The sequence below is a fragment of the Delphinus delphis genome, chromosome 15 (assembly GCF_949987515.2).
Source record: "Delphinus delphis chromosome 15, mDelDel1.2, whole genome shotgun sequence".
In the NCBI taxonomy this organism is placed as follows: Eukaryota; Metazoa; Chordata; class Mammalia; order Artiodactyla; family Delphinidae; genus Delphinus; species Delphinus delphis.
In genome coordinates this window covers 49,380,451-49,407,116 of record NC_082697.1, presented here as the reverse complement: position 1 = coordinate 49,407,116, position 26,666 = coordinate 49,380,451, and the positions used below count along the sequence as shown (strand labels likewise).

At 63.9% G+C, this 26,666-nt stretch overlaps 3 protein-coding genes across 9 annotated transcripts; all 3 read right to left on the bottom strand.

Moving 5' to 3' along the window:
• Window positions 1-25: 25 nt before the first annotated feature.
• Window positions 26-2,995, bottom strand: RHBDL1 (rhomboid like 1). 2 transcript variants are annotated; one of them, XM_060032973.1, is made up of 8 exons: window positions 2,518-2,684; window positions 1,922-2,083; window positions 1,485-1,709; window positions 1,252-1,400; window positions 1,011-1,123; window positions 836-936; window positions 692-752; window positions 26-617 (listed from the first exon to the last, which is right to left on the bottom strand). In XM_060032973.1, the coding sequence occupies exons 1-8, from the start codon at window positions 2,554-2,556 to the stop codon at window positions 346-348; spliced, it is 1,122 nt and encodes a 373-aa protein (XP_059888956.1). In that variant the 5' UTR covers window positions 2,557-2,684; the 3' UTR covers window positions 26-345. The 2 variants fall into 2 exon arrangements, with proteins under 2 accessions (XP_059888956.1, XP_059888957.1); XM_060032974.1 differs by lacking the exon at window positions 836-936 and having other exon boundaries at window positions 346-617; window positions 1,002-1,123; window positions 2,518-2,995.
• Window positions 2,996-4,270: 1,275 nt separating this feature from the next.
• On the bottom strand, window positions 4,271-9,894 carry RHOT2 (ras homolog family member T2). Of its 5 annotated transcripts, none has more exons than XM_060031397.1 (19): window positions 9,766-9,889; window positions 9,588-9,646; window positions 9,408-9,489; window positions 9,282-9,325; window positions 8,329-8,382; window positions 7,789-7,841; window positions 7,602-7,710; window positions 7,405-7,506; window positions 7,234-7,332; window positions 6,997-7,105; window positions 6,782-6,902; window positions 6,494-6,578; window positions 6,276-6,418; window positions 6,092-6,192; window positions 5,876-6,006; window positions 5,699-5,779; window positions 5,465-5,587; window positions 5,167-5,373; window positions 4,271-4,888 (listed from the first exon to the last, which is right to left on the bottom strand). In XM_060031397.1, the coding sequence occupies exons 1-19, from the start codon at window positions 9,800-9,802 to the stop codon at window positions 4,673-4,675; spliced, it is 1,956 nt and encodes a 651-aa protein (XP_059887380.1). In that variant the 5' UTR covers window positions 9,803-9,889; the 3' UTR covers window positions 4,271-4,672. The 5 variants fall into 5 exon arrangements, with proteins under 5 accessions (XP_059887380.1, XP_059887378.1, XP_059887379.1 ...); XM_060031395.1 differs by having other exon boundaries at window positions 5,171-5,373; window positions 9,766-9,877; XM_060031396.1 differs by lacking the exon at window positions 5,167-5,373 and having other exon boundaries at window positions 9,766-9,877.
• A 179-nt stretch (window positions 9,895-10,073) lies between these two features.
• WDR90 (WD repeat domain 90) lies at window positions 10,074-26,180 on the bottom strand. Of its 2 annotated transcripts, none has more exons than XM_060031391.1 (44): window positions 26,152-26,180; window positions 25,834-25,925; window positions 25,528-25,704; window positions 25,330-25,438; window positions 24,956-25,117; window positions 24,583-24,697; window positions 24,427-24,494; window positions 23,950-24,047; window positions 23,654-23,872; window positions 23,453-23,515; window positions 23,121-23,189; window positions 22,364-22,474; window positions 22,149-22,294; window positions 22,021-22,078; window positions 21,448-21,566; window positions 21,212-21,355; window positions 20,979-21,109; window positions 20,791-20,907; window positions 20,226-20,461; window positions 19,880-20,019; window positions 19,543-19,727; window positions 18,901-19,031; window positions 18,450-18,611; window positions 18,122-18,250; window positions 17,809-17,939; window positions 17,681-17,721; window positions 17,358-17,489; window positions 17,045-17,212; window positions 16,871-16,960; window positions 16,644-16,741; window positions 16,012-16,114; window positions 15,663-15,784; window positions 15,325-15,484; window positions 15,037-15,227; window positions 14,780-14,948; window positions 14,528-14,639; window positions 14,200-14,371; window positions 12,065-12,187; window positions 11,738-11,912; window positions 11,499-11,629; window positions 11,247-11,390; window positions 11,057-11,176; window positions 10,859-10,943; window positions 10,074-10,570 (listed from the first exon to the last, which is right to left on the bottom strand). In XM_060031391.1, exons 1-44 carry the CDS (start codon window positions 26,159-26,161, stop codon window positions 10,410-10,412), a joined length of 5,619 nt encoding a protein of 1,872 aa, XP_059887374.1. In that variant the 5' UTR covers window positions 26,162-26,180; the 3' UTR covers window positions 10,074-10,409. The 2 variants fall into 2 exon arrangements, with proteins under 2 accessions (XP_059887374.1, XP_059887375.1); XM_060031392.1 differs by having other exon boundaries at window positions 10,074-10,567; window positions 19,543-19,673.
• Window positions 26,181-26,666: the final 486 nt, after the last annotated feature.

Sequence of the window (26,666 nt, the reverse complement as noted above, 5' to 3'; positions counted from 1 at the left end):
GCCCAGTACAGCCACCTGGTGCTGTGTAAAATATTTATTCATTCTCCAAAAAGGCTCAGACTGCAAGTCTCATGGGAGAGGCCAGGGCAGGGTCTCCTCTGGGGCCACCCTTGGGGACCTCCACCACTCAGCCCAGTCCATCAGTCCCATTCCTCCAGGCCTGGGAGGGGGTGGCCAGGGCTGGTGTAAGGCTTGGCCTGCAGTCAGTGGGCCACAGGGGCCACCTGCACCCACCAGGAAGAAGCAGCCTCAAGACATACATTCACAGAGGACGAACATGCAGGCCTCCCTAGTGGCTGGCCCACGGATGCTGCGCCCTGGCTGGTGTGGCCCTGGGAACTCTTGTCAGGGTGGCGGGGGAATGTGGGCACCCAGCAGGTCGTAGGCAAAGATGTTCCAGAAGATGGCGAAGAGCAGGAAGGTGCCATAGGCAAGCAGCACCACCCACCAGCCACACTGGTCTCGCAGGCGTTCCTCATAGCTGCGCAGGATGGTCAGGCCCATGCTGACACCCACCACCGCGCCCGCCAGGTGTGCCATGAAGCTGGGCTGTGGGCCCGAGGCAGGCAGTGGCGGGGAGAAGCGCAGCCACACGGCCCGGCCCACCTCGGAGCTCACTACAGAGGGAGGCAGCAGGTGAGAGGCACCCTAGCCATAGGCTGAGGCCCCTCCACCCTGGCTCCCTACTTACTGCACACCAGGGCCAGCACCATCCTCAGCAGCTTGTAGGGACATCTCATCCCAGCCCAGTTCTGATGGGGTGTGAATAAAAAAGGCTGTGAGGGAGGCCTTATGGGCCCCTCCCCGCACCCCGCCGCAGGGGCTGCCCCGTTACCATGACGACATTGGCCAGGTGTGCAGAGCACAGGGCGTAGACCCCGCCGGAGCCCCCCACCACAGGGGCCCGCATGTCAGTAATGGAGACGGTCAGGGAGCCTGTGTGAGCAAGGGGAGAGCCGTGAGGGTGAGGCCCACCAGTGAGGTGGCCAGGGCGCACACACCTGCCTCACCTGCCAGCACACCAGCCAGGTAGAGCAGGCTGATGCGGAGCAGGCCATGCACCATCTCCAGGGGCACCCCGATCATCAGCTGCAGGAGTGCGTTGAACCCCAGCTGCTCCAGCCTGGCCATATGGGGCAAATAGGTGTGAAGGGTGGGGTCCGCCAGGGGGCTACCAGCCCCCTGCCCCCACCTCGAGAGGCTGAGCCCTCCCTATCCAATCCGAGGGGTGCCAGAGGTGGGCCCACTCACCCAACGTGCATGAACATGTAGGTGAGAAAGCGCCAGGCCCGAGCACGGTGGCCGGGGTGGTATACCAGGGGGCTTTTCATGTACTCAGGGTGGTAGGTCTGCAGCACCCACTTGTTGAGACGGGCCCCGTAGCACAGGAACACGATGATCTGGGAGGGACAAGTGTTGGGGCCAGGCAAGACCAAGGATAAGGGAGGCTCCCGGGGTGGTGGGTGGTGGACGGGCAGGCCCACCTGGGCGAGGGTGACCGAAGCCATAAACACAGGGGGTGGGCAGCTGCGGTGCCGGTAGAAGTACCAGTGGCGGTCCACCTCTCGGGGCAGGATCTCGTAGGCCACGTAGCGCACGAACCGCTTGTAGACACCCAGTCCTGGCTCGTCCAGCAGCCCGTCCTGGGGCAGTGCCCGCTGTCCATTGGCGATGGCCCGCTTGAAGCTGCTTGAGCGCTTGCTGCTGATCTGGGGGGCGGGGCCTAGGCATAGGCCACGATACTCCCCCCATGGCTGCCCCTCCTGAGTGGTCCACCCAGCTTGTCACAGGGTCTGAAGCCCTGCCCCATGGCTATAGCCCTCCCCAATGGGAAAGGCAGGGAGGAGGGGCCGCCTGCCCAACCCACGCCAGCCAGGGCACTGCGCCCATACCCCAGCTGCCCACCCACTGTGGCACTGACCAGGTCCACCAGCTCCTGGTAGCAGACCTGGCCCCGCTCGTTGCTCTGGGCCAGGGCCACCAGCATGTCCAGTTTGGCCGGGTCCAGGGGCAGCTCATGGCGGTGCACCAGGCCAGCGAAGGTGTCCGCACCGATGAAGCCAGTGTTTTCAGGGTCCAGCTGCTGGGGTCGGGGAGCCAGCAGCCAAGGTCTGAGGGTGGGCCGGGCCCCAGGACCACAGGGCTGAGCCACGTCAGGCGGGAGAGGCAGGCTCCGAGCACCCTGGGTCCAGGCCCCTGTGCCCACATGGTCCCAGGAGCTAGCTGTAGGCACCGGTACCTAGGTCCCCGGCCTCTAGCTCCGCTAGCTCTCCAGCCGTCTCCCCACCTCATTTCTGCCTTGCCCATCCTGAAAGGGTAGGGCCAAGGTCTGAGGGCAATCACCAACCCTTTTGCCCCTCCCCAAGCGCCCTAGTCTGGCTCGGTCTCGTGCAGGGGACCAAGGTCGTGCAGGGAAGGGGCTGTGCTGAGGGTCTCAGAGCTCCGTCCCCCCGGCCCACCCAAGGGCGGGGGGCCGGCAACGGGGGCGGTGCCGGCGCCCCCCACCTCTCCACGCACCTGCTCCTGGATAAGCTGCAGCAGCGAGCTCCTGTCCATAGAGCCAGGCCGGGCCGGGGGCCGGGGGCCGGGGGCCGGGGGCCGGGGTCGGCGGCCGCGGCCGGGAGGGGCTTCTCTGCGGACTACTCCGCTCCGCCCCTGCCCTCCGGCTCCGCCCACTCCGCTCGGCGCCGCGTCACGGAGCCGCCCGCCCCCGCCGCACACGCCGCCGCTGCCAGCCCAGCCACTCGCGGTCAGGACACGCGCGCGACCCGCACGCGGACGTGCCAGGCAAGAACTGCGCGGGGCGCTTGGCTCAAGTGCCGGCGCCCCCGCCCCGCCCCGGGCTGCAGCTGTTCGTCCCGCGGGGCAGCAGCCGGGAAACTGAGTCACGCGCGGCACGCAAGCCCCTTCTGCGCCCACCCTTTTGCCCCGGTCTGGGCCTCAGCGCCGATGCCACCTCCTCGGGGAAGGCTTCAGGGAACAACCCATTGCTGGGGACTCCCCCCACCGGGCTCCCTGAAGGCACCTCCCTCCCTGGCAGACATGCTTGCCCGTCCCGGCAACAGCGGCTCCACGGCCCCAGCGGCGAGCGCTGAAGCCAACTGGGCAACTAGCAGGGTTGAGGGAGGTCCCTGCAGCAGGCCTTGCTCAGTGGGTGGGGACCAACACAACTTGGGCTGAAGGTTCCTGACTACTCCTGTGGCCACAGTGCTAAACTGACCCATGGACATGGGGGTGGGGAGAGCCCCCCAGTGGACAAGACCGCAGCTGGGATGGAGAGGAGCCCTACTTCCCAGGGAGAACAGGTAGACCCCCTACAATAAGGAAGGTGACAGGCTGTGGTAATGTATAACCATAGCAACCCCTGACAGCACCGCTCAGAATGCCCGCGCAGCTGAGCCTCAGGACAGATGCAGCAGCTAGAAGTAGCATCCTGCCCTGCCCAGCTTTAGTAAGAACTGCACCAGGGGTCCTCAGGTCACTGGAACTGGGGGGCCAGCGGGATGGTTGAAACAACTTAAGGGTGTGACCCCCAGCCCCTGTTGGGTCAGGCCTAAGCATCCCCTGCCGAGGAGGCACCTCCCCCGCCTCTAGAAACAGCTTGTCAGGGCTGGGGGAGGGGCCCTGGCCTAAAGGCCTGTCTTGCAAAGAATGACTACAGGAAGTAGAGGGGGTACTTGTCTGGCCAAGGTCCTCCACCCAAGCACACCACATACTGCCTCTGCTCCACGCCCAGAATGCACGCCAGAGTGAGCACCTAAACTCCAAGCTGAGCCCCCTCCTCAGCCCAAGAAAGGTTCTCTGTCCCCTTGTCCTTAGGCTGGAGCTCTGGCTGTCTCCTGCCCAGTGGGAGGGGCAGAGGCCTCTGGGTGGGGTGTGAGAAACAGGGCAGCTCCCCCAGACCAGGGCCACCTCGCACACCAGGACATTTCAGCACATCCCAAAACCCCAGATCCTCAGCACACCTCAGCCAACCTGACAGGATGCTGAGGCTTGGGTAGTGACTACACCTGGCTGTGGGGAGGGGTCACATCAGGGGGGTCCTCAGGTATCAGGCCTCCTCCAGCCTCACTCTCAGGCCAGCATGGACCTCAATGGACCTAAAGGCCCTGAGGCTGCAGCTGGGCCATAACTGGTCCTTATCCTGGCCTGAGACCTCAGGATGGTGACCCAGAGAGGAGGCGAGGGGGTCAGGAGTAGCATTCCCAGCCCACACCCAGACCAAAGACACGTTTTAGTTAATTCAAGAAGTCATCCTCAGAAAGCAGGACCCAATATGTAAAAGACACAAGTGAAGTTTAATCAGGAAACCCAATCTCATACGTCTTCTGTGAGAGGCACAGCCCTGGACCTGTCTTCAGATTGGGGGGTGGGGGCGCGCACAATGGTCCAGCCATTTCTTGCCTCCACGCCCCTGCCTTTGGCCCAAAGCTCTGCCCTCTTACCCCCTTCATACCCTCTGGCCACATGGGACCAGGAAGGAGGAGTGGAGCCCTGAGAATTCAGGTCTGGGGTCACTGACTTCCTCACCCACACCTCCCGGTCCCTCCAACACATGATGCCCACAGAAGAGGGTCATGCCCGGCACCTGCAGCAAGGCCGGACACAGGCTGCTGGGAGCCAGGGCCACCCTCGGGGCTGAGGCAGGGGTGGGGCAGCAGGTGGACTGTCCTCAGGAGGAAAGTTGAGAGGGTCTCCATCCCCCACCAAGCAAGTGGCCCCACACCAGCACCCTGAGATCAGACTGTGGGGTCTGGGACCTCATCGGCTCTTCACCAAGACCCTGTAGAGTGAGAAGCTGAGAACGGCAGCAACGGCAGCCCCGACGGCCCCCAGCGCCACCCGGAGCCAGAAGGAGGTGGCGTGCAGCTCCCCGTGGACAAGGTGTCTGCAGGAGAGAGGGGAGTCTTGCTGCTGTAACCCCACCTCCGTCTCCTACAAAGTCCCAGAGCCCCACTCAGCTGCTTTGTGTCAGTGCCCAGCATGGCAGTACCCCCAGACTAGAGGGCAGCCTGTCAGGCCAGGCCCCGAGGGCCCCGCCTGAGCATCGGCACAGGCACCAAGGCCCACCCTGCAACCTTGACTGACTCCAGTCCTGACACCACAGCTGTGCCACTCTCCTGGGACAGGGAGGGGTCTCCCACACAGGGGCTTCGATCCTGGTACCCACGGGAAGGCGGCCATTGTGGCGAGCCGGGTGAAGATGGCCGCGCGGGGCTCGGCTGGGCCGGCACAAGAGAACAGGGCGGGGGCGGGCAGCCGGTGCCTACGGCAGAACTCAGTTGGAGACAGACCAGGCAGCAAGACGCCTTCGGGCAAGTCAGCCTTGGAGGAGACGAAGAGGCAGGGGGTCTGCCTGTCCATGTAGTGGCGCTGCAGGGGGAGGGGCCATGTGAGTGTGCTGGGGGACACCTGCCCACAGCCCTGCTATGCAGCAGGGCCCCCAGGGTGGGCGGGACCTTGCCTTGTAGACACTGGCGCACAGCGAGAAGGACCTGGGGTGGCTGCTGTCAAACATCAAGCAGGCGATGTCACAGGTGGCGTCGGCCGAGGTGGTCAGGAGGCTGTCTGCACCCACCTCACACAGCTGAACAGAAAGGGTGGCCTCAGAGGGGCACAGGCTAGGTCTCCCAGGGCCGCGTTGGGCGGCTCCCTCAGCGTGCACGCTCTAGGCCTACCCTGGGGACCCCGCACTCACGATCAGGTACTTCTCCTGCCCGTTGACCTGCACGGTGTCGATGGTGTAGGCAGAGGACTCCCCGGCAGGCTCCCCAGCATCCTGGTGCAGAGGAGGGACGCCCCTGAAGCTCACTGCTTGGACTCTTTCCAGAACCCCTGCCCCCCAGGTCCACGCACGGCACACATGGACACTCACCCCCAGGCCATGGCCAAGGAAAGCCTGCAGGAAGGAGGACTTGCCCACTCCGCGGGCCCCTACCACCTTGCACAAGAAAACGTTTCTCTGCGTTTGTCCCTTCTCCTGGTCCAGCCTCTTCTCCCGGGTGACTGTGGGCAGGGAGCAAGGATGAACGTGAGGGAGGGGCTGCCAGGGAGGCACTGGCTGGGGGCCGGTGTGGAAGCGGGCACCCACCTGTGATGGCGTGGGCCTGGGAATCCTGCTCGCAGAGGGTGGGGAAGCCCAGGTAGCCAAGGTGCTCAAGACAGTGCTGGACGTCCAAGTAGGTCACCAGACTGGGGACGGGAGAAGTGGGGATGTGGTGTTACAGCAGGGCAGAGGGTGAGGCCATGTCTCAGTGGGTAAGGGCTGCACTTACGTCCACTGGCAGAGATACCCGTGCAGAGGCAACCGACCGGCCTCGGTGCGGACTGTGCGAGGGAGCTGGGGGCCCCAGGGAGCAGCAGGAAACACGCTGAAAAGGCTCTGCAGCTCTGCTGGCGAGAGGGCGCCATCTCGGTCCTGCGGGCAGAGGAGCTGCAGTGACATGTGCGGGTGGGAGGCCAAGGGGGTCTCAGTGGGGCCCAGCGCCCTCACCTGGTCATGCTTCTCGAACATCCTCTGCACAAACTGGTAGCCGCGGTGGTTGAGCTCGGTGCTGCATCCGGGGGGCACATGGAGCCTGCGGGTGCCGGGATGGGGGTGGGGCTGTGCACACCTCCTTGTGCTCCGCAGGGCACCTCCTCCGAACACAGGCCATCCAGGCAAGCAGAGAGTCCCCCCACCAGGGAGAGATGCCCCGATGGCCCCCAGCACAGGGTCCAGGAGCCCCAGGCCCCATCCGACACAGATGGGAGGCGAGCCCTGAGCCCAAACGCCACTCACGGTGGGCAGAGGTAGTTGGCCGTCAGCTCAAGCGAGTCGCCATAGCCAAAGCGCCTCAGGATGGTCCACGTGGTCTCGTGGCGGCCTCGCTGGATGAAGAGCGTGTTCAAGAAAAGGAAGCCTGCTCAGGAGAAGCAGAAAAGGGAGTAACACCAGGCACAGCCCGGCCCTGCCCCACACCCCACGCCCGATGTAGGCAGGGTGTCGGGCCTCACCGTCCAGGGTCAGCCGGTCATCCCGCACGCCTCCTGCCACATTCTTGCTCACCACCACCTTCACATCCTCCAGGGCCTGCGGGGCAAGAGGGTGCCCGAAGCAGGACATCTGCTTCCGAGAGAAAGTCGCCGTTAGTCAGCCAGCTGCCCTCTCCATCCGTCACAAGGGCAGCCAAGGCGTGGGGTGTGGCTGCAGCTGGGAGGGTGGGTACTGCGAGGAGACAGAAGGGGGCGCACCTGGAAAGCATTAAGCTCCTGGTCACTGAGCACTTGGTCCATGTCCTGGTCTGAGAGCCTGAAGATGCGTGTAAGGGCCTGGGCGCACTCGGGCATCAGCTGTGGGGACAGCGGCTCAGCACCCCCACCACTCCCTCCTGCTCGCCCTCCCCACCGGTGCCTTCAGCCCACCTGCTTGGCCTCAGGGTCATAGAGGGGGGCCGTGGGGTGTAGCACGGCCTTCTGTGCGTAGTAGAACAGCTCTGAGATGTTTTTCAGGTTCTTCGCCGAGCACTGGGACACGTGGGAACAGACTCAGAGGGGGAGGCAGGCAGGCCCCCTGTCCTCGCCTCTGCAGTCCTGGCACCCCCGGGGCCCTGCCTGCTCACCTCCACACAGGTCTCGATCTCAGGGAACTGGCTCATGATGGGCAGCACAGCCTCCATGGAGCCCCCTGGCCGCAGGTCCGACTTGTTGCCCACCAGGATAATGGGGACCCTGGGGGAGAGACCCACGGTCACCAGGGATCAGGGAGTTGGCGGGGCCCAGCCCCCCTCCCCGAGTCCTGCCTATTACCTGGGCCCCCTCTTGGTATCCCCATTCACCAGCGGGATCCATTTGGTTCGGATCTGAAAGGTAAGACCTGGCCATGAGAATGGAGGCCTGCCCGGCCCACAGCTCCCATGTGGAACTCTCACTTGGCTCGAGGAGAGACGGGGGAGACTGAGGGCCACTGAGAGCCAAAGTCACGGCCACTGGCAACAAGACCAGTGGGGAAGAGCAGCGGGCAGGTAGGACCTCATCTGATCCTAGCAGTTCCCAAACACCCACAAAGGGCCTGAGATCAGCAACTCCTCCTGCAGGCCTAAGAGATTCAGACGCAAGGCCATCCACGCTCTCGGCGGGAGACAGGATCATGGGAACTCGGGGGGAGCTTTGGGGGCCGTGGCCAGGATGGCTCCGTGAAGCTCCCCAGTGGGGCCAGCCACGGGTGCAAGTTGCCCAGAACCCGGGTCAACTGAGCGTCCGCCTGTGGTGTGTGCAGAGAACAGGTTGATGACCAGGCTCGGCGCCAGTGACAGAAAGCTAGGATGGACAGAGAGTTCCCTTGCTCACCTTCTCAATAGTGGCCTCCTCAGACACGTCATACACCACGCACACCACGTTTGCCTGTTGGGGGCAGGGAGAGGGACTGTATGGTGGGATCTGAAGCTCCCTGCTCCACTCACAAGCTGGACAGCACAGGGCTCAGAGACTGGGGAGCCCACCCTTCCAGCTGCTCCCAGGCCGAGTCACTGGATGTTGGCTAGGCACACCTCAGGCCAGCTCTTCCCTACCCACTTCTGCTGCAGATGCCAGGCCCCAATACTGCAGCTCTGGTCAACGAGTCCCCTGAGGGCTCAGGACACAGCCACCCTTAAACTTGACTCCCCAGCCCCAGCCTCAGCCCTTCGCTCCCTGGTCACTACAGGCAACAGCAGACAGAGGACAACAGCACAAGGTAGGGGATGATGGCAACACAGTGGCTGCGGACTGTACCCTTGCCCAGTGGCACCCCCAGGACACAGCAGATGCTGCAGGGGCAGCACCCCTACCAGGAGCTTGGTCCAAGCACAGGTCTTCCTGTGCAGAGGAGAGCAGAGAGCTAGCTGTGCAGCCCACAGCCCTGGTCATGACACCCGGTGCAGCCCAGAGGCCCAGGACAGTGGGCTGGACTAAGGAGTGGGGAATGGGGGTGCTGGGCACAGAGTTGCCCAAGGGATCACTTTCAAGGACTTGGAGACTGCTCCCCAAGGTCCACCAGAAGAGGGAAGGCTAGGCACGGAGAGCTGTGGGCTGGCCAACCACGCATGCAAGAGGAAGGAATGGGCCTTCCTCCTGGCTCCCAGCAGAGTGCATCACAGGGACCCCAAAGACACTCAGTGCTAACAGGTCACAACAGAATTAGCGAGGCTGCAGACATTCTGGGCACCTTAATCCAATCCCTCAGAGCCTGAAGCCAATCAAGCCAGGGCAGCCATATCCCCAAGGCCTGAGCCCTGCACTCCCTTCCCCAGGACCCACCGTACCTTGTGAATCTCGTCCTGAAGCTCCTCGACTGTCTGCTCAGCCTCTGGGTGGAAAAAGAGACCCTACTGCAGACCTGCCAGAGATGCCCGCTCCTGGGCGCAACCGCGGGCGGGCGGCCCCTCTACCTGAGTAATCCACGATGTGGGTGGGCACCTTCTCTGGGGTGACGTCCGCGGGAATGGTGATCTCTTCTGCCCGGGGAGGGACCTGGGGCAGACGCGGCCGTGAGGACAGCCGGGAAGGGCGGAGGGCGGCGGCGCCCGGACCTGGGCCCTTCTTGGGCGCGGGGGCGCGCTCGGCCTTACCTCCTCGGGAAACTCCTCGCCCACCAGCGACAAGATCAGCGACGTCTTCCCCACCTGGGCTGCGCGGGGCGGCGCGGTCAGCGCGGCGGCCAAGGTCGCGGCGCCTCTCCCCACCCCGGCCCCAAGATCCCCGACCAGGCTCGACCCCCGCCTGACCCAGGCCCAGGCGCCTACATACCCTCGCCAAGCAGCAGGATGCGCACGTCCCGCTTCATGCTGGCCGCCGGGAGCTGCAGTCCGACCCCAGTGCAGGCCCGGCCCCCGCCCACGACCCCGACCCGCGCTGTAGCTGCGCCCGCACTTCCGGCCCCCGCCCGCGCAGCCTCTCTAGCGAGGCGGGCGGGCCAGACCGGCCTAGCTGCCCGGCGGCGCCACCGCGTGGGCACGCCGGGCACTGCCAGCGCCGCGCCGGCCAGGGGGGCGGGGCCTTTGCCCAGTGCCGCCCCGCCCCCGCAGCTCATGCAGGGGTCAGGATCCCTGGCAGGGAGCAGGAGGTCTGGAGGTTGGGCAGAAACTGAGCTCAGGCAGTCTGGAGTGACCAGGAGACAATGCCTCAGTGCAACACCCACATTTATTTGAACTGTACAAGGTAGAAACAAAAGCCCAAAGGAAAAGAAGCAATAAGCACTTCATACATGTTCAAGGTCTTGATGATTTGCACACACTCCTGGGCAGCCGGGTGTGGAGGGGTGAAGCCCACCCAGCCATCCTGGCCCAGCACAAGGCCCCCGGCCAACCCAGCTTCTCAGCTGAGCCTCTGCCCAGGCCAGGTGCCCGGCTGACCAGCAGGGCAATACCTGACCCCACACTCCCCACTGGGGGTCAGTGGCCTGTGACTTCCCACACCAGTATCTCATTGTGGGCCGCCGTGAAGAGCAGCCGAGCAGATGGGGCAAACCTGCACAGCTGCACCGAGTCATCATGGCCAGCAAAGTCCTGCACGGCCCCCGACGCACAGTCCACCAGCCTCAGCACACGCTCTGCTGGGGGACAGCATCGGGTGGGCTGGGAGTTAGGGTGCCGTGGGCCCTGTGCCTGTGTCTGTATAGTTCCAGGACCCAGGGTTCCTCCAACCCACCCTGGCTCTGTCTCCAGCTGGGGCCAGTGCCTCATTGGGGGAACCTGGCCCCCCACCCCCCTCATTTCCTGACCCTACCCGAAAGACTCCCCTGGAGCAGGTGTCCTCACCCCATTTTCAGGGACGAGGGGTACGGCTCAGTGTGGGGGCACAGGTGTACCCACTGGGCCTCACTCAAGACACCAGCACTCACCAGAGAAGCCAATGGCCATAAGGTGGGCCCCAGGGGACAGGCTCATGGACACAGCAAAGAAAGGCAGTGGGATCTTCTTCATCACCTGCAGACAGCAAGCGTGAGGCACTGGGCGGGGGTTCCCGTGGCCCCGAGACCTGTCCCTCCCCAGCCCCGGGTCCCTCAGGCTCCCAGAACCACATGGAGGGGTGCATGTGCCTGCTTCTGGCAGAGGCTGTAGAAGACGACCTCATGGTGCACGCTGAGGCCCGCACACACCAGCAGCGCCTCATCCCAGGGGCAGAAGGCGGCGAGGGAGGGTGGCGGGCAGCTGGGAACCTGTGGAGGGCACAGCACATTGTGGCAGGGTGGGGGGGCACCCCGCCCGCAGGGCGACCGGGACTCTTACCTCCGTGAGGGCGGGCGCTGGGAAGCTCAGCCAGTCCACGAGCTCACAGCGGTCCTGCAGCCAGTTGGAGACCCAAACGCTGACCTGCTGGTCCCCGCTGGCAGCCAGCCACAGGTCCACACCCTCTGCCCCGAAGTCTCCATACTGGGGACATAAAGGCTGGTAGGTGCCGTCTGCCCTGCTCTCCCATCCCCTTCCCTGCCAGCACCCTCGGCTCAGGCCAGGCCCTGCAGGCTCACAAGGCTACTTCACCTCTCTTCTCGTGCTCTGGATGGTGCAGATCGGAGCTCCCCGATGGTCATTCAGCACACGGAAGGTCATCCCCGTGCGAGGGCGACTCACAGCCACGAGCCCATCCCTGTCTCCGGAGAGGATGGTCTGACCTGGGCGAGGCAGAGACCAAGCTGTTACTCGTGAGCCCCTAGCCCTCAGCCCAAAGGTGTGACCTGGGCCGGGCAGAAGCCGTGCTGTCACCGTGAGCCCAGCCTCACCATCAGCAGAGAAGGTGATGGCCGTCAGTGCAGCCGAGTGGGGATGCATCTTGAGCTCCATCGCTATGAGGGGGATGCTGAAGAGCCGCAGCGTGCCGTCACTGTAGCCCGCTGCCACCCACTGCTGCTCTGGGCGTTCGCAGGATGGGGGGCTCCAAGACAGGCAGAGGCAGCTCTGGGGACCCACGGTAGGAAAATATTAGCACTCCCCTGGGGAGAGGGGAAGGGGCCCAGGCCCAAGGCCACAGACAGACACCAAGGCTGGACGGAGGACGAGGCTGCCGGAGTCCCGGGCGTGCACCCCAGCCCCAGGCGCCCCCCAAGTACCTGGCTGAGCACCTGGAACTGGATCAGCAGCTCCATGCTGGCCACGCTCCACACCCTCACGCTCCCATCGTCACTGCACGTGGCACAGTGGGACTCGCTGGGGCTGAAGACCACCTCGTTCACCTGTGAGGAGTCACCACCCTACCTGAGGCCCATGGCCCTCGAGCAGAGAGGGAACACAGCATGGCCAGGTCATTCATGAGAGCATCCATCTCCCTCTTGAGCCTACCTGGCCCCGGCCCACCATGTGGCACAAAGAAACTGTCCTGACCTCCCTCCCTCCCAAGTGTCCCCACACTAGACCTGGGTGGAATCCAAATTGCAAGAAGCCCACCAGTCAGTTGAACTTGACCATCCACTTGCTAGGACGTCACAGAAGGAACTGTCCTGACAGAACCTAGAACACGGGACTCCCAGGGGGGCCACTCCTGGGCCTCATCACAGCAGGGGGGGTGGGGCTGAGATTGTCATGTGTGTGTGTGCCATGTGTATCAAGGGAGAAAGCAGTTGTATGATTACACAGAGTCAGGATCTCTGGTGTAAAAAAAAGGAGACAGAAAATAAAATTAAAATAAAAATTAAAAAATTAAAAAAAGGAGACAGGCCGTGCACCAATGAGGTAAAACAAAATATCCGAGTCCTGAATGTGAATTTCAAGCATTAAGTATAAACTCCTGATGCATTTTATCTTAGAAAAATAATAATTTAGGTCTGTTTGGCTGAGAAGTGATGGGCCCCTCTGGGCCTCAGACCATGACCTCTAAGCCCATTTCCCACTGGAGGGGCCCACAGGCTCTGGAACAGCCAAGTCCGGTCTTGGGCGGAGCTGCAAAGGGAGAGGCTGGAGCACCTGTGGTCCACAGAAGAGGGGGACCACCAGTGACCACCAGCTCAGGTCAAGAACTCAGCACCCTCGAGCTCATGCCCTGGTGGGTGGATAAACTCATCCTATCTGTACCACAGAAGCGTATTTAGCAGTAAATAGGAGTGAAGCACTGACACTCGCTACAACTCAGATGGATCTTGAAAACACGATGCTCAGTAAGAGAAGCAGATAGAAAGCACCACAGAGTGTGTTTCTGTTCACAGGGACCATCCAGAACAGGCAAACCGACAGAGACAGAGTCGGTGAGCGCCTGCCAGGGGCTGGGTGGTGAGTGTTTAATGGCTGGGGGGTTTCCTTCTGGGATGAAAGTGACTGCGGTGTTGCACAGTTCTGCAAATGTTTCAAAATCCATTGATGTTACATGGGTGTGTGGCCCACAGATTATACCTCGACATAAAGCCATTACCAAAGAAAAAGGAAACATGTAACCCTCACTACCTCACACAAGAGTTTCTTTGTTGGCTACTGTTACGCCTGAACAAATGAACGTAGAATTTTTTTAAAAAGACTCAGGAGCCAACTTGAAGACCCTGCCACCAGCCAAGGCCAGGACTCCACGAGCATCAAGAGAAAGTGACGGTGGGGAAGCCAGACCCACATTTCCACCCACCAGCCCTTAATAGCTCTCAGAAAGTAACACATTGACTGCTGCTGGGGGGCCTGGTCCACGAGGGAGACACTCATCTACCTGTGCCCTGTCCCAGCCCCGGGAAACCTGAGAGCTCTCGAGGCCACTTCCCTTCTGAAAGAACAAGGGATCTGACTACTGCCACCTGCAACTCCTGCCGCCAGACAAGGGCATCACTGGTGGGAGACACAACGCTCCCAGAAGGAAGTAACGTTGGGACTGGCTGGCCCTGACTAGACCCTGGCCCGGCTTCCAGACCCCTCGGACCCCAGGGAAGCATGTCCAACAACGGTGGTGAAATACTCCAGGGTGGATGACCAGTTTTCTTCAACACGTAAATTACAAGAGAATAAAGTGGCGGAAAAGAGGAAGGGTCAAGAAGGCCACAGGGCCTGGGGCTGCTGCACGTGGACACGGCATGGACCCCATGCCCACGGGGAGGGGCGCGTGGTTCCAGGGGTGCAGCTGGTCCTGGGAACGCCTGGACACTTGCAGCTGCGCTTGGGCTGGGAGCACCCAGGGGGGCGGGGACGGAGGGAGTGCACGGCAGCTGCCCGGCTTGTGCGGGCTGGGATCCCCTCAGAAATCCTCGGCGGCAAGCCGGTGGCCCAGCGGCCTCACCTTGCTCTGGTGGCCGCTGACGAGGCGGGTGCTTGTGCCCTCAGCCCAGCTGACGTACCAGAGCGTGCCCGCCGTGGTGCCCACCACACCCATGTCCATGCTTTCGTGGAAGACTGCACTCACGACGGCCCCGTCAAGGGTCAGCTCACGCTCCATAAACACAGAGCTAGACCTGGAGGAGCAGGCGGTCAAAGGGGTGGCAGCAGCGAGAGCCGAGGGAGCCAGGTGGTTTGGCCCACGGGCCCTGGCCTTGCCCGAGCATGTCCCCTGGGGGACGGGCCCAGCTGGCAACAGAGTGCCAGCTCCCAGACACACTGTAGACGCTCACCTGGCCCCGGAGCCCTTGCGCCTCAGCTCTGGTACGGCCCCCACGGCCCATAGGCGCAGCCGCCTGGTGTTGCTGCCACTGACCAGACGCGCGCCCGAGCACAGCAGCACTCCTGGGGGACAGGAGATGCCGTGAGCCACGTCCCCAGATGCCTGGGACTCAAGACGGTGTCCACCGCCCCAGCACTGGGACTCCCAGGGAGAACCGAGCCCCAAGCTGTCAAGGGCCACGGAGGCTCCGTCAGACACCCACCGATCTCACCGTCGTCCGCCTCCCAGGCCAGGAAGCAGCAGCTGGCACACATGTCCCAAACACACACCTGGCCAGCATTGGAGCCGCAGTAGAGCAGGGGTGTGGTCCCGTAGCAGAGCGAGGTCAGCTCCCACCCCCCCACCTCCTCAGGGATGGGCTCTCGGTGGACCTGGAGGAACACGAGCACAGTGTGGGTCAGCGATGCCCTGGGGTCCAGCCAGACCCCATCCTCCAAAGCCTCCTCTGAACCCTGGCACCTGGAGGCTGACATCGCCCCCATGCTGCTGCAGAAGCCACAGGGTGACGGCACCCTGGCCCACGCAGGCGAGCTCGCCAGCGTCCCAGGGGTTGAAGGCCATGCCGTATACTGGCTCTGGGAGGCACGTGGAGGACACAAGCTCGTAGGTGGCCATGCTCCACAGGGCCAGGGTGCGGTCGCCATAGTCCCCTGGGGGAGATGTAGAGTGACCACGTCAGCTGCCCAGGGTTCCCAGGACAGGCAGGGGAGTCCAGAGACCACTGTCCTCCGCCCCCGCCCTGCTGACCCAGAGTGACGAGGAGTCTGTCGTCTGGTGAGAAAGCCAGGGCCTGAACAGCAGTGTCGTGGTGAGAAAGGAGCTGCCGACAGGAGCCCCCTGGCACGTCCCAGACACGGATCTGGCAGCGGGAGGCAGTGCTGCTTCGGCCTGAGGCAGAGGCCAGCACCTGGCGGGCAGGCAGGTGGGTGGTCAGCAGGGAGGGTGCAGTCCACGGGCCCGTTCCCGCTCTGTGTAAAGGGCTGCTCTGGAAGCGAGAGCGAGAGCCAGCTGCACGCAGTTCAAGGAGCCAAGCTCCGAGGCACACCTTGGCCCTGGGCATTCAAGGCAGGCTGCAGGACAGGCACCTGGGCATCGTGGCTGAGGGCCAGCGTGGAGATCTCCTCAGGGTGGCCAAGCCAGTGCTGCTGGACACCAGAGTGCAGGTCCTCCACCACCACCAGGCGACCACACGTGTAGGCGAAGAAGCCTGTGGGCAGGGAGGAAGCGCCCGCCCCGTCAGCCCCACAGCCCCAGGCACTCGTGCCCACACCCCCCAACCCCACCCCAAGGAGAACTCCTGCTCACAGCAGGAAGTGCCACCAGGAGGACACGCCCGTCCTGCAGCCCAAACCACCTGCGGGCCCCTCCATGGGGCCTGGCCTAGGGGTGGACAGAACTGAGCCCACCCTGCAGCGTCTGGGCCATGGCCCCCACCTGTGTCTGGCCTCCAGACCAGGTTGGCGCGCCCGTTCCCGTTGTAACCCATGACGGCCTTCAGGTGCAGCCGCTCATCGCCGACAGCAGGGAAGGAGAGGCCCTGTGAGGAAGTGGACCCAGGACGCTGGCACCGGCCCACCTGGCCCAGGCCCCCAACCTCAAGCTCTGCCCATCAGGCCGGGCGTGGGACTGAGCCTTGGGAGATGCATGCTCCTGGGAGGAGGCAAACGGCAGGTACGTGGGCACCAAAGTCTGCACGCGGTGGCCAGCGGGGCTGGGAGCCTGGCATGCAGCATGCAGACAGGGAGGCAGGAGGAGGAGACGGGAAGGCGCCTGCCAGGGGGGAAGTGAAGGGGAGCCAGGACCACGGAGTGAAGTGAGTGTGTGGGCTTAGCAGGACACGCCTGCTGAGCATGGGGCTCAGGGCAGAGGGGTGACCCGTGGGGCAAGTGCCAGCAAGGCCTGGGCTGCTGTCAGCTCTGGGAGCTGCCCCAGGGAAACCCCGGGGAGCCTGTGTCTACCAGGGAGCAGGAGTACCCCAGACACCACAGGGCCATGCCACCTGGACCCCTGGGCTTCCAGGATATCCACTGGTGGCAGGGCCTATGAGGATGCCCCACCCAGCCAACCTTGGGCAGCAGGGAGGCCTTGTAGCGAGCTGTGAAATGCCGATAGGAGTCCGGGCGAGTGGGGGGCTGGGCCCTGGCTCTTCCAGTGCTGCAGGCACCTGTCAGGGAAGGGAATGAGGCTGTGAACCCCCAGGGACCACACAGTGACCCTCCTTGCAGGCACCCTGCCCTGGCTGGTCAGACGCTTGGGTTCAAAGGGTACAGACGAGCCACGTCCCATCACCCACCTGGCCCAGCAGGGGCCTTGGGCTCTCCATTTGTCCTGTAGGTGACCATCCCTTGTCTGCCAGGGGCAGCCAGGTCTGTCCTTAGGCCACCTGGAGTCCACGTGGTACATGCACCTGGGCCCTGGTCCAGTTATGAGTGACCCTGCCCCACCCTGCTGCCCCTCCCCTGCTTACTGGGCCAACCACGGGGGTTGGGAGGCCTGCCAAGGTCCCAGGGGCCCCCCATGGCCCCCCAGGCCCCATCACCGGCCCTGCCAGCCTCCTTCTGCACCAGCACAGGTGGGCCTGAGGCCTGGCGGAGACCCTCAGGGCCACGGCTCTCATCTGACATGGAGAAAGCGCCTGAGGAGGGTGGGGAGACAGTGAGACGAGGGAGCAGAGCACCCCCATGCCCTTGCCCCTCCCCCAGGCCAGGAGCAACAAAGCATGTCAGGATGGGAGCCAGGAACACATCCCCTCCAGGCCCTCCTAGGACCCCTGCCCTCACCATCATGGTCCTTGGGGGGCCTGGCACAGATGTCCAGCCAGGGTGGGGACGCCTGGGATGGCATGGGCACCTGCTGCCGGGGAAGCCCATTGGCCCTGGACACCATGTCCTCCAGCTGTCTTGTACCCAGGCCTGAGGACGGAAGGAGCTCGGCTGAGCTCAGGGCCTGGGGAGGGCAGAGCAGGAGGCGTGCCCAGCCCCTCACGCCCAACCAGCTCTGCATCGGGACCCTCAGGAAAAGAACAGTGCTGTGCACCCACAGCGGTTACAGCGCCAGCACCAGACATCACCATGGAGACTGCCAGTGTGGTGGGACCACTCACCAGCTTCGCAGGTTGTGGGGGCCCCGGGAGAGCCTTGGACACTGCAGAGGTGACAAGAGAGATGGTCGGGTGGGGCGAAGGGGTGCAGAGGAAGGCCTGGCAGATGCATGTCGAGGGCAGGAACTTGCCTTCCTGGAGGGGACTTCTCAGAGGGCGCCAAAACGTCCCATAGAAAGATGGCGTCTCCCACACTAAGGAGCTGCTGCTGGTCAGGGGTGAAAGCCACGGCCCGCACAGGTTCTGAGTGGCCGATGTACACCTGAGGGCAGCAGTGTGGCAATATAGAGACCACTGAGGCACAGCTGGAGACACCTGGCCACCAGACTGCAGACTGACCAAGAGAACCTCGTGCAGTATCAGGCCCCAGCAGGCACGGGGTAACTTCAGGGACTGTCCTCCACCCTCCTTCTTACCCGCTGTGCGCCCGCCCAGGGCACACACCTGGCAGCCAGGGCCAGCCTGTGCTGAGTAGTCCCACACCTTGATGGCCCGGTCAGCGGCTGTGAGCAGAAAACGGCCATCCCCGCTGAGAGCTAGGACAGAGCAGGCCGCAGGGGGGACACAGGACAGCTGGGAGAGAGAGGGATTGCTGAGGGAAAAAGTCAGAGCACACAGGACCACCAGTTGGGGGAGCCCCCTTCTCACAGAACACAACCTCTAGGGAGCAGCAAGCAGCCCAGGGCCTCCCCTCCTCTGGGCACTGCGGGCAGCAAGGCCGGAGCCGGGAAGGCGGGGGAGGCCAGGCCACCAGCCGCAGTCTTGGGCTCACCTCCCGGACCAAGCGGCCCGACGTGGCATCTAGCACTGCAACCATGTTAGAGGACGTGGACACCAGCAAGTGGCCAGGGGGTGCAGGGCCAAAGCAGACGGCCACAGCTGAGTCCAGGCAGCTGCCAGCCAGGTCCAGAGTCCTGATGTCAACCCTCAGCAGCTGAGGGAGAGCAGCAAGTGTCCTCACCATGACCTCCGGCCAGAGCTCGAGCCCCCAGAGCTGGGGCCCGGGCCATGGGCGGCCTTGGGCACCCATCCGGCAGGCTGCCCACAGCTCACATGTCCTCTGTGCCATGAGGGGCGCAGGGCCCAGGTCCTTTCTGAAATGAGCATGGCCTCCCACCCAGGGAAACACGCAGCTGCCAGGGTCAGGGTGCCCACAGGGTCTGTGGGCCAAACTGGCATGACTCCACCCTCACTGCACACAGGGAGGGTTCCAGTTGACTCACCTCATCCAGTGAGGCTGTGTCCATGACAGTCACTGTGTACTTGGAGGGACCCACAAAGGCCAGCAGGTGGCTGTCCCCACTGACCACCAGGGCACTGGGGCTCGGGCAAGCCTCCTGGCACACCACGTTAGCTGCCGGCATATGGGGACAGGCAGTCAGCTGGGTCAGAGTAGGGGTGGGGCACCAGAACAGACACTGGTCAGAGACCTACTATTGCGGGCTGGGCAGGGCAGATCCCACAGCAGCCAGCCCATGGGGCCTAGATGTGAGAGCACCAAGACACCAGTGGGCACCACGGACTGCCAGGAAATCTGGGGGTTCTCCGAGTGACCACCAAGTGACCATCTGGCTGGCCCGAGTTACAGTGGCCATGGGAGGGGGCTGACTCCCCTGCTGGCCTGGTGCTCAGGCTTCAGGTACTCACTTCCTCCTGGGGAAGGGTGGGCACAGGCTCTCACTGACCTTCAATCTCGGGGGGCTGGTGAGTCCTAAAACCACACTTGGCTCTGGGGGTCTCAGTAGTGCGACTGTAGAACGCAGTACCACAGTCGGGGGCGACACGTACCCCCACCCCCGCAGGGACCTGACCAGGGAATGGCTGGGAGGCCAGAGTGGGGCTGGGGCTGGGCCTGGGGGCCTGACCTGTCACACGAAGGATGCGGCACTGGGGCACGCTGCTATGGTACTGGGCCAGGGAGCCCCGAGAGCAGGAGCTGAACAGGAGGCTGCCGTCGGGGCTGGCGGCCAGGCCGGTGATGGCTCCGCGGTGACACCTGCACACACGAGACGCCGTTGCCTTGCCTCTGAGCTGCACCGTCCCAGACCTCCTGCAGAATCCCGGAGGGGCAGCAGAGGGCGGGGCTTCCAGTAGACGGCCCTCCCCCATACTACCCGATCTCCCACACTCCCCAGGGGACCCACAAACCACTGGAGCTTCCACCTCGATCGTCTGTGGGGCCAGAGCCGGCTGACCACCCACCTGTGCTCCACTAGGACCTCGGTGGTCTCCAGGCTGAAGGAACGGACGGCCCCGCTGCTAAAGCCACAGAAGAAGGTGGGCTGGGTAGGGTGGAAGGCAACAGCACACGGGGCCTCCTCCGGAGACGCGAAGTCGTACAGCTGGAGGACAGGGCCATGTGAGGGCGGACAGGCTGGGGCAACCAGCTGGCCACAAGGCCCGAGAGCCAGTCTCTCTCCAAGTGCCTTGAACCTTCAGGCCCCAAACACAGGCAGAAGAACTCAGGGCCCCACCCACCGGGCCTCAGTATGGCCTGCGGCCCTCCAGTCCCTCCCTCCTGGCTGGCTTCCCTCCGGCCACACCCCACCTGCTGCAGGGTCGCTAGGTCCCAGATGCGGACAGTGTGGTCCTGGGACACAGTGGCCAGCTGTCCCCGGCTGCTCTCAGTGGCAAGGGCCAGCACCGGGGCGGCGTGGGAGCGCACCAGCACGCTGTACTCCCGGGACAGGATGTCCAGGAAACCCAGGTGGCCCGAGGAGGTGGTGGACAGCACACGCAGGCCGTCAGGGCTGACGCAGACGGAGCTGATGGGGCCCTCATGCTCTGCAGGCAGGGTGGGTTGGTGATCGCCCAGGCCTGTAGTGGGGTGGGCCCGGAACCTGGGCCAACTGGGGCAGGCTGACCATATCCATGCTGTGCCTGTGCCCAGCCCCTCTGCCCAGGACACTGAGAAATGCGCTTCCCTGCTGCCTGGAGCCCCATCTCCCTGTGAGCTACAACAGGTGCCTCCCCTGTGACCACCCACCCCTGGGCTCAGCAATGGTGGACCCCAGCTCAGGACACAGCCCCTTGGAGCCCCATGACTGCCGTCCAGCCCGGGGACACGGCCCTCCTGCGGCAACCCTGGTGGCAAGGTGATGTCGAGGCCCCACCTGCCTCCAAGAGCACAGAAGAGAAGTCCAGGGGCCAGAGGCGCAGGTAGCCGTCCTCGGAGCCCATGGCACACTTGGCCTGGGAGATGCTGAGGCTGCTGATGGCGATGCCGGGGCCTGGGTAGGGGGAGGCACGGTCAGCCCAAAGCGTCAGGGCCGCTCCTCCCAACACAGCAGGGCCCACCTACCTGAACTGAAGGTCTGCTTCTGTGGGAGGGGGCCACCAGGGGTCTGTGTAGGCAGGAGGCGGCGAGCGCACCGCACAGCCATGCGCTGGTGGTCAATCTCCAGGATGTGGCCGCTGCGGCTGCAGACGTAGCTGCCCAGAGAGGCAGAAGTAACAAGTGAAGGCGGAGGGACCGAGGAGCGGGGCAAGGAATGGGCGGGCCCTGGCCATTAGGGGAGGGAGGGTGGGGCTCACAGTATATGGCCGTCCTGGGCCTGCCTGAAGGCCAGGTCAGTGAACTCCAGCGCGTGGTGCTCCCCCAGGTCCACAGGGCAGGAGCGCAGCCCCCCACCTCGCAGCCGCCACAGCCGCACGCTGCCCCGCCCGCACGATGCCATCCTGCGAGGGGTAGGAGGTGAGCCAGGGAGGAGGGGCCAGCTCACAACTCGCTGGTCCCAGCACGGAGGATGGGCAGGTGGGCAGCCAATCACCTGGTTTCATCGAAAAAGGCCACCTCGAATGCCTGGATATCAACGTCGCTGTGCACCTTCGTGAGGATGACGGCCTCTCCGCCTCGCCCCACCTGGGCCGTGCCCCACACCACCACAGTCTGCAACAAGTCCACGCTGAGCACCCACCACCCGCCTGGCCTCTCCCACAGAAGCAGGCGCGTTGGGCTGCAGGGGGTGGGAAAATTGGCCCCTGCGGCCCGGAGGAACCTACATGTGCCCACCCGGGGTTTCCACAGACATATGTATGCAGAAAGGAGCAGGAGACACAACCACGAGTGGAGGAGAGACCCCGGGTGAAACACCCAACTTCAGAGATGCTGTCATGTTAAACACGCCCAGCTCAGGCGTGGGGGACTTGCCACTGAAGAGGGTGAGGCCGGTCGAGGCCGGTCAGTCAAAGGTCAGCTCCATCCACGAGGGAGTAACACAGACACTCTGGCAAGTATGGCGCAGTAGTGCCCGGCGGGGCTGGGGGAGGCCTGCGGGGGACCCTTGCTGCCTGCCTGCACCCCAGGATGGGCTGCCCCACCTCCCCCGGCCTGGCCTGCTTACCATCCGCCCGTGGCGGTCCTTGCCGACACCACAAAGCACCTCCCCACTGTCAGAGAAGCTGCAGATGGAGAGATGGAGGTCAGTGTTGCAGGCGCAGCCCCCACCCCCCTCGGAGACCCTGCACCCACCTGAGGGAGCAGACGGTGTGGACTGGGCTTTGGAAGAGGGACAGGCACTCCCCTGTCTGGAAGTCCCAGAGACGCAGCATGCTGTGGGGCCGTGCCTGGGCTGAGGCCAGCAGGGAACCGCTCCCGTCCAGCGCCAGGGCAGAGACCTGGGGGGCAGCAGGGTGAGGGAGGGTGTGTGCCTGCAGAACAAGCCACCCCTGGGCCAGGGTGCCCACCTTGTCTGTGTGGCCAAGGAAAAGACGCTGCTCCCGGGTGTTGACACACAGGACGACGATGATCGCATGGCAAGGGTACACGACGGCGGCCCCATCCCGGGTCCACAGGGCCTGTGCACAGGGGCCGGAGGCTGAGGTCACAGGCTGGTCGGCTTCGTCCCCCCACCCCAGCACTCCGCCGAGCCCCACACACAGGAGTCAATGGGATGCATGTGCCAAAAGAACAGAAAGAGCTCGGGTGCACGTGCGCAAAAGCAGGGCTTCCTCTAAGCCCTGTCCGCAACACAAGAAACTTTGGGATTCAGGTGACAAAAGGCCAGAGAGCCCACAAAGACTCGGAGTTCGTGTCCTGGAAGGCCTGGCGAGCACACAGCCTCCTCTCCTGCTGCTGTTCCTTCAGGGTCCCACAAGTCTCGCCCATACCCGGCCCCACTCGGCTGGACAACACGCATCAAAGCTTTAAAGGGTGAGCAAGGGCTCTCAGGTCTCTGGAAGCTTGAGCAATCGGACCAGCACCGACCCGGCTGGTGTTCACGACACAAAGGGACGCCTGCGACGGGATGTCATCACGTCAAGGAAGCACCGAGCGTGTGAGGATGCGGGCAGGGCTGGGCGTCCGCAGCGGTGAAGGGACCCGACGCCTGGGGGAGCTCGGCTGTCCACACAGCCACCTCAAGGAAACACGGGGTGTGCCCACTGTCCCCTCTGTGTATCTGACACTTGCACGACCCAGCAAGAACAGAGTCGGACCCCTCACCCATTTGGTGCTGTGACCCCCAAAGCCGATGACCCCCTTGAGCCTCAGGACTGGATCCGGGAGGAAGCTCTGAAATAGGCAAACTCACAGTGAGACCCCGAAGTGGCGAGGCTCCTGTCCCACCAAGGCTGCCCCACCCAGAGCTGGTGCCTGCCTCCCAAGAAAGCCACCTGGTTCTAGTGCCTTCTGCCAGCTGCTCTATGGCAGGAAACCAGAATTCCAATTACATTGCTAGACCCTCCAGGTACCCCAGTCCTGCGCCTGCCTGGAGCCTAAGCCCGCCCCCCACCAAACCACTGGGGCTGGGGTCAGGGCACCAGCCCCCTCCTTACTCTTTGTTGAAAACGATTCTTGCCCAAAGCCACCTCCTGTTGGTTCTGCTTTCTGCCAGGAGACTAGATGGGAAGAGACCATCTGCCCCACGCATGTTCCCAGTGGACAGAGGCCCAGCAGCCCTCCACCCACACCTCGTCCACATCCCACCCCCCTCGGTGGCACAGTCCAGCCCCACCTTCCTTGGGAAAAGCACTCACCTCTTGTGGGGATGCATCCTCTGGGGCCGTGGGCTCCACAGTCGTCTGATGCACAGACACGTGAAGGCTGTCACTGGCCACGTGCTTGTCAGTGGCCTCCACCCAGGCCAAGGGCTCCTGGCTACGGCCACTGGGGCCACCCACACTAGAGACCTTGGAGCGCTCACAGGACACACTGACTTCTGGAAGGGGCCTGGGCACAGAGGGGGCCTGGCGGGACTTCGGGAGGACAAGTGCCTGTTAGCACCCTGTGGCCACCACCCTCAGCCCCATCTCCAAGGGCACAGGGCACTCACGGCTGTGGGGCCACGCTTCTGGACCATGAGGGCCAGGCTGTCCTGAACAGGCTTGCTGAAGTCCGCTGGGTGAGGAAGAAGCCGCAGCACAGGCCTCGCTAAGATTGCAATTGAGAAGAACCCACTGAGCAGAGTGCAGACAAGCCTGTGAGAACGTGGCCACAAGGCACTGGGCAGGGGTCAGCAGTGGGCCCTGACCTTGCCCACTATGCAGGAGGGAAGCCACAACAACAGCTATAGCCTACTCTCCCGTGGGCCCCGGCACCCCTTCCCAGTTGGAAAGCTTGAAGCCACCCGGCACTCTAGTCGGAACCTCCCACACTGGGTCTGGGGCCTCGAGACAGCCTCCCCTCACCCTTGCAGGCATCATGCTGCTGCATTCACCTCCCCAGATGCAGCATCAGGCCCCCCTCTCCCGCCGAGCTCCATGGGCCCTTCAGGCCTGAAGCTGGGTCACCGCTGGTCCCACAGGCCCACCTGCCTCAGAAGGGGAACAGCTCTTCTGAACTGCCTCAGAGGGTGTTTTTGAGCTGTCGCTTGGAAACCTTGACGGGGTGGAAGGACAGTCAGCTTCCAAGGGCGGCCCTGCCGTCCCTCCACCCGGCCGCCCTCATGACAGGCAGAGCTGCTCACCGGATGTGGACATAGTGGTCGTGCCAGCTCTCCCCTTTCGGCACCGGGAATGCCATTTCTCGAGGTATGGGGGTGATGGGCAGTTTTGCACACCGGGCTTCAGCGACAGTGACAGCTACGAAGAGCAGAGTCCAAGGAAGCCCACCCAGCTCCCTCTCCCAGCCCAGACAAGACAACACCAGGTGCCAGCCAGCAGGGCACTGCCTGGCCACCAGCCCAGCCACCCTCTCCCCCAGTGGCTGCCTTGGGAGCTGGGAGACTCAAAGATGGTACAGCATGGGCATTTTCACCAAGTGCCAGGGAGGGTGTGGAGGCCAGCACACAGGGAGTTAGAGCAGGTGGGCTGCAGGCTAAGCACACCTTTAGCCCTCACCGGGATCGAAGCACAGGTCGCTGGTGTAGAGGTTCCTGACCAGCAGGCTAGCACACAGCCTGATGCTCTTGAGGTGACTGTACCGTCGGTTCAGGTAGACCAGCAGAATGTCGTGCAGGTCGAGCTGCAGGCAGGTCCAGCGGGCACCAGGAGAGCCCACACCTGCCAGGTGTGCAGGACAGGAGCAAAGGTCAGAGCCTACCCTCACCAACTGGCCCACAGCACTCTCTGTCCTCGGCCTGTCCCCACTCTCATGGCCACAGCCACATGCCCCTCCACCCAGGCTGTCCCTGGCCTGCCTCCCCGCTGAGCCTTCTGGCTGCCTGCCTCTTCCAGACCATCTGTGACCCGTTCACACCTCATCTGCATGTTACCTTTCCTGGGTGTCCCAGTCTCACAGATGAAAGGGAACTGAAGCCATGTGGCTGTGGACTTGAACTCCTTGAAGAAGTTGGAGAATGACACTCGGACGACCTGGCTGCCCTGTGGGCATACAGCATGGGCGTGAGGAGAGAAGACTGCAGCATGAGTGCAGGGCCCCCACCGGCAGCTCCCGCTCTCCAGCTTGTAACCTCGGTACACAGGTCCAGGTGAATGACAAAATGCTTGGCGGGCAGGGGCCGAAAGAGCACGTACAGGTAGCGTCCGGTCAGCCCCAGGGACTGGGTGCTGGTTTTGGGGAGCTGGATGTAATTGCCAGCAGAGACAGGGCCCCGCACGCGGTACACCGTGCACTTGAGGGTCTTGTCCTGCAGAGAGACACGGGAGGCATGGCGTCCCGCTCAGCCCCACGGAGCGCCAGGAGGGCTGCAGCAAAGCGGCCCAGGAGACAGAGGAGAAGCCGCCGCTCCTGCTGCCAGGTGCCCCGGCCCACTTACCGTCACGACGGCCACGTCGCCCTCTTTAGAGGACCGCTTCCACTCGTCCACCTTGAAGTGTCTGAAGACGTTGAGGAACGGCTGCTGCCACACTGGGGGACACGGGGGCGTGAGGTGCCAGACCCACCGCGGGTCTAGGGAGGGGGCCGGGGCAGGGTCTGCGCGCTCCCCAGCTGTGACAGCCAGCGCAGCGCGCGGACTGGGCTCCGGGCGAATCTCAACACCGACCCGTCCGCGGCGGCGCCGGATCTCGGGCCCCAGACCCCTGCGCCCGGCCCCGGGCCCCGAGCCCCCGGCCCTCCCGCCGCGCGCCGCTACCTCCGGCCATGGCGCCGCCGCTCGCGCTTCCCGCCTCGGCCACCGCGCGCTCCACGCAGAGCACGCAGTGCGCGCCTAGCAACGGCCGCCTGGCAACGACGCCACTTCCGCCGTTACGGCGGCAGGGCACGTGATCGCGCTTCAGGGTCGGGGCCTGACACGTGACCGCGTGACGGGGCGGGGCCTGGTGAGTGACCGCGCTGGTGGTCTGGACCCCCACCTCACCAGCTGTTTCTCGGGGCGCCCCCAAACCTTGCCCGACCACTTCCTCTTCTCTGCTGTCGTGCCCTGGGGCATAAGGAGCCTCCGCCCCCAGGCCTCTGCGGCCACTCCCAAGCTGGGACTGGGGGTACTCTAGCGCCACCAGCTGTGGGATCCGAGAAGGTTCCTGACTCCCTCTGGGAGGCATCTTTGTATAGAGTATGAAACGCAGCACAGAAATTGTGAGCTGCACTTGGCAGGAGCTGTCCCCACCTACCGGGTTGCTACCTAGCTCTCTGGAGGCACGTGTGTCA

What these genes read in the sequence shown, in the direction of transcription:
- RHBDL1 (XM_060032973.1), bottom strand. Translation starts at nt 2,556, where the DNA reads ATGGACAGGAGCTCGCTGCTGCAGCTTATCCAGGAGCAG. An exon ending in ACCAGGAGCTGGTGGACCTG is followed by an intron (nt 1,710 to 1,921) that starts GTCAGTGCCACA and finishes CCCGCCCCCCAG; the next exon opens with ATCAGCAGCAAGCGCTCAAG. An exon ending in TACATGTTCATGCACGTTGG is followed by an intron (nt 1,124 to 1,251) that starts GTGAGTGGGCCC and finishes CCATATGGCCAG; the next exon opens with GCTGGAGCAGCTGGGGTTCA.
- RHOT2 (XM_060031394.1), bottom strand. Translation starts at nt 9,802, where the DNA reads ATGAAGCGGGACGTGCGCATCCTGCTGCTTGGCGAGG. An exon ending in ATGACCCTGAGGCCAAGCAG is followed by an intron (nt 7,333 to 7,404) that starts GTGGGCTGAAGG and finishes CTGTCCCCACAG; the next exon opens with CTGATGCCCGAGTGCGCCCA. An exon ending in GGGTATCTCTGCCAGTGGAC is followed by an intron (nt 6,193 to 6,275) that starts GTAAGTGCAGCC and finishes TCCCGTCCCCAG; the next exon opens with TCTGGTGACCTACTTGGACG.
- WDR90 (XM_060031391.1), bottom strand. An exon ending in GGTCTGGAGGCCAGACACAG is followed by an intron (nt 15,785 to 16,011) that starts GTGGGGGCCATG and finishes CCCTGCCCACAG; the next exon opens with GCTTCTTCGCCTACACGTGT. An exon ending in ACAGCCTCTGCCAGAAGCAG is followed by an intron (nt 10,944 to 11,056) that starts GCACATGCACCC and finishes TGCTGTCTGCAG; the next exon opens with GTGATGAAGAAGATCCCACT.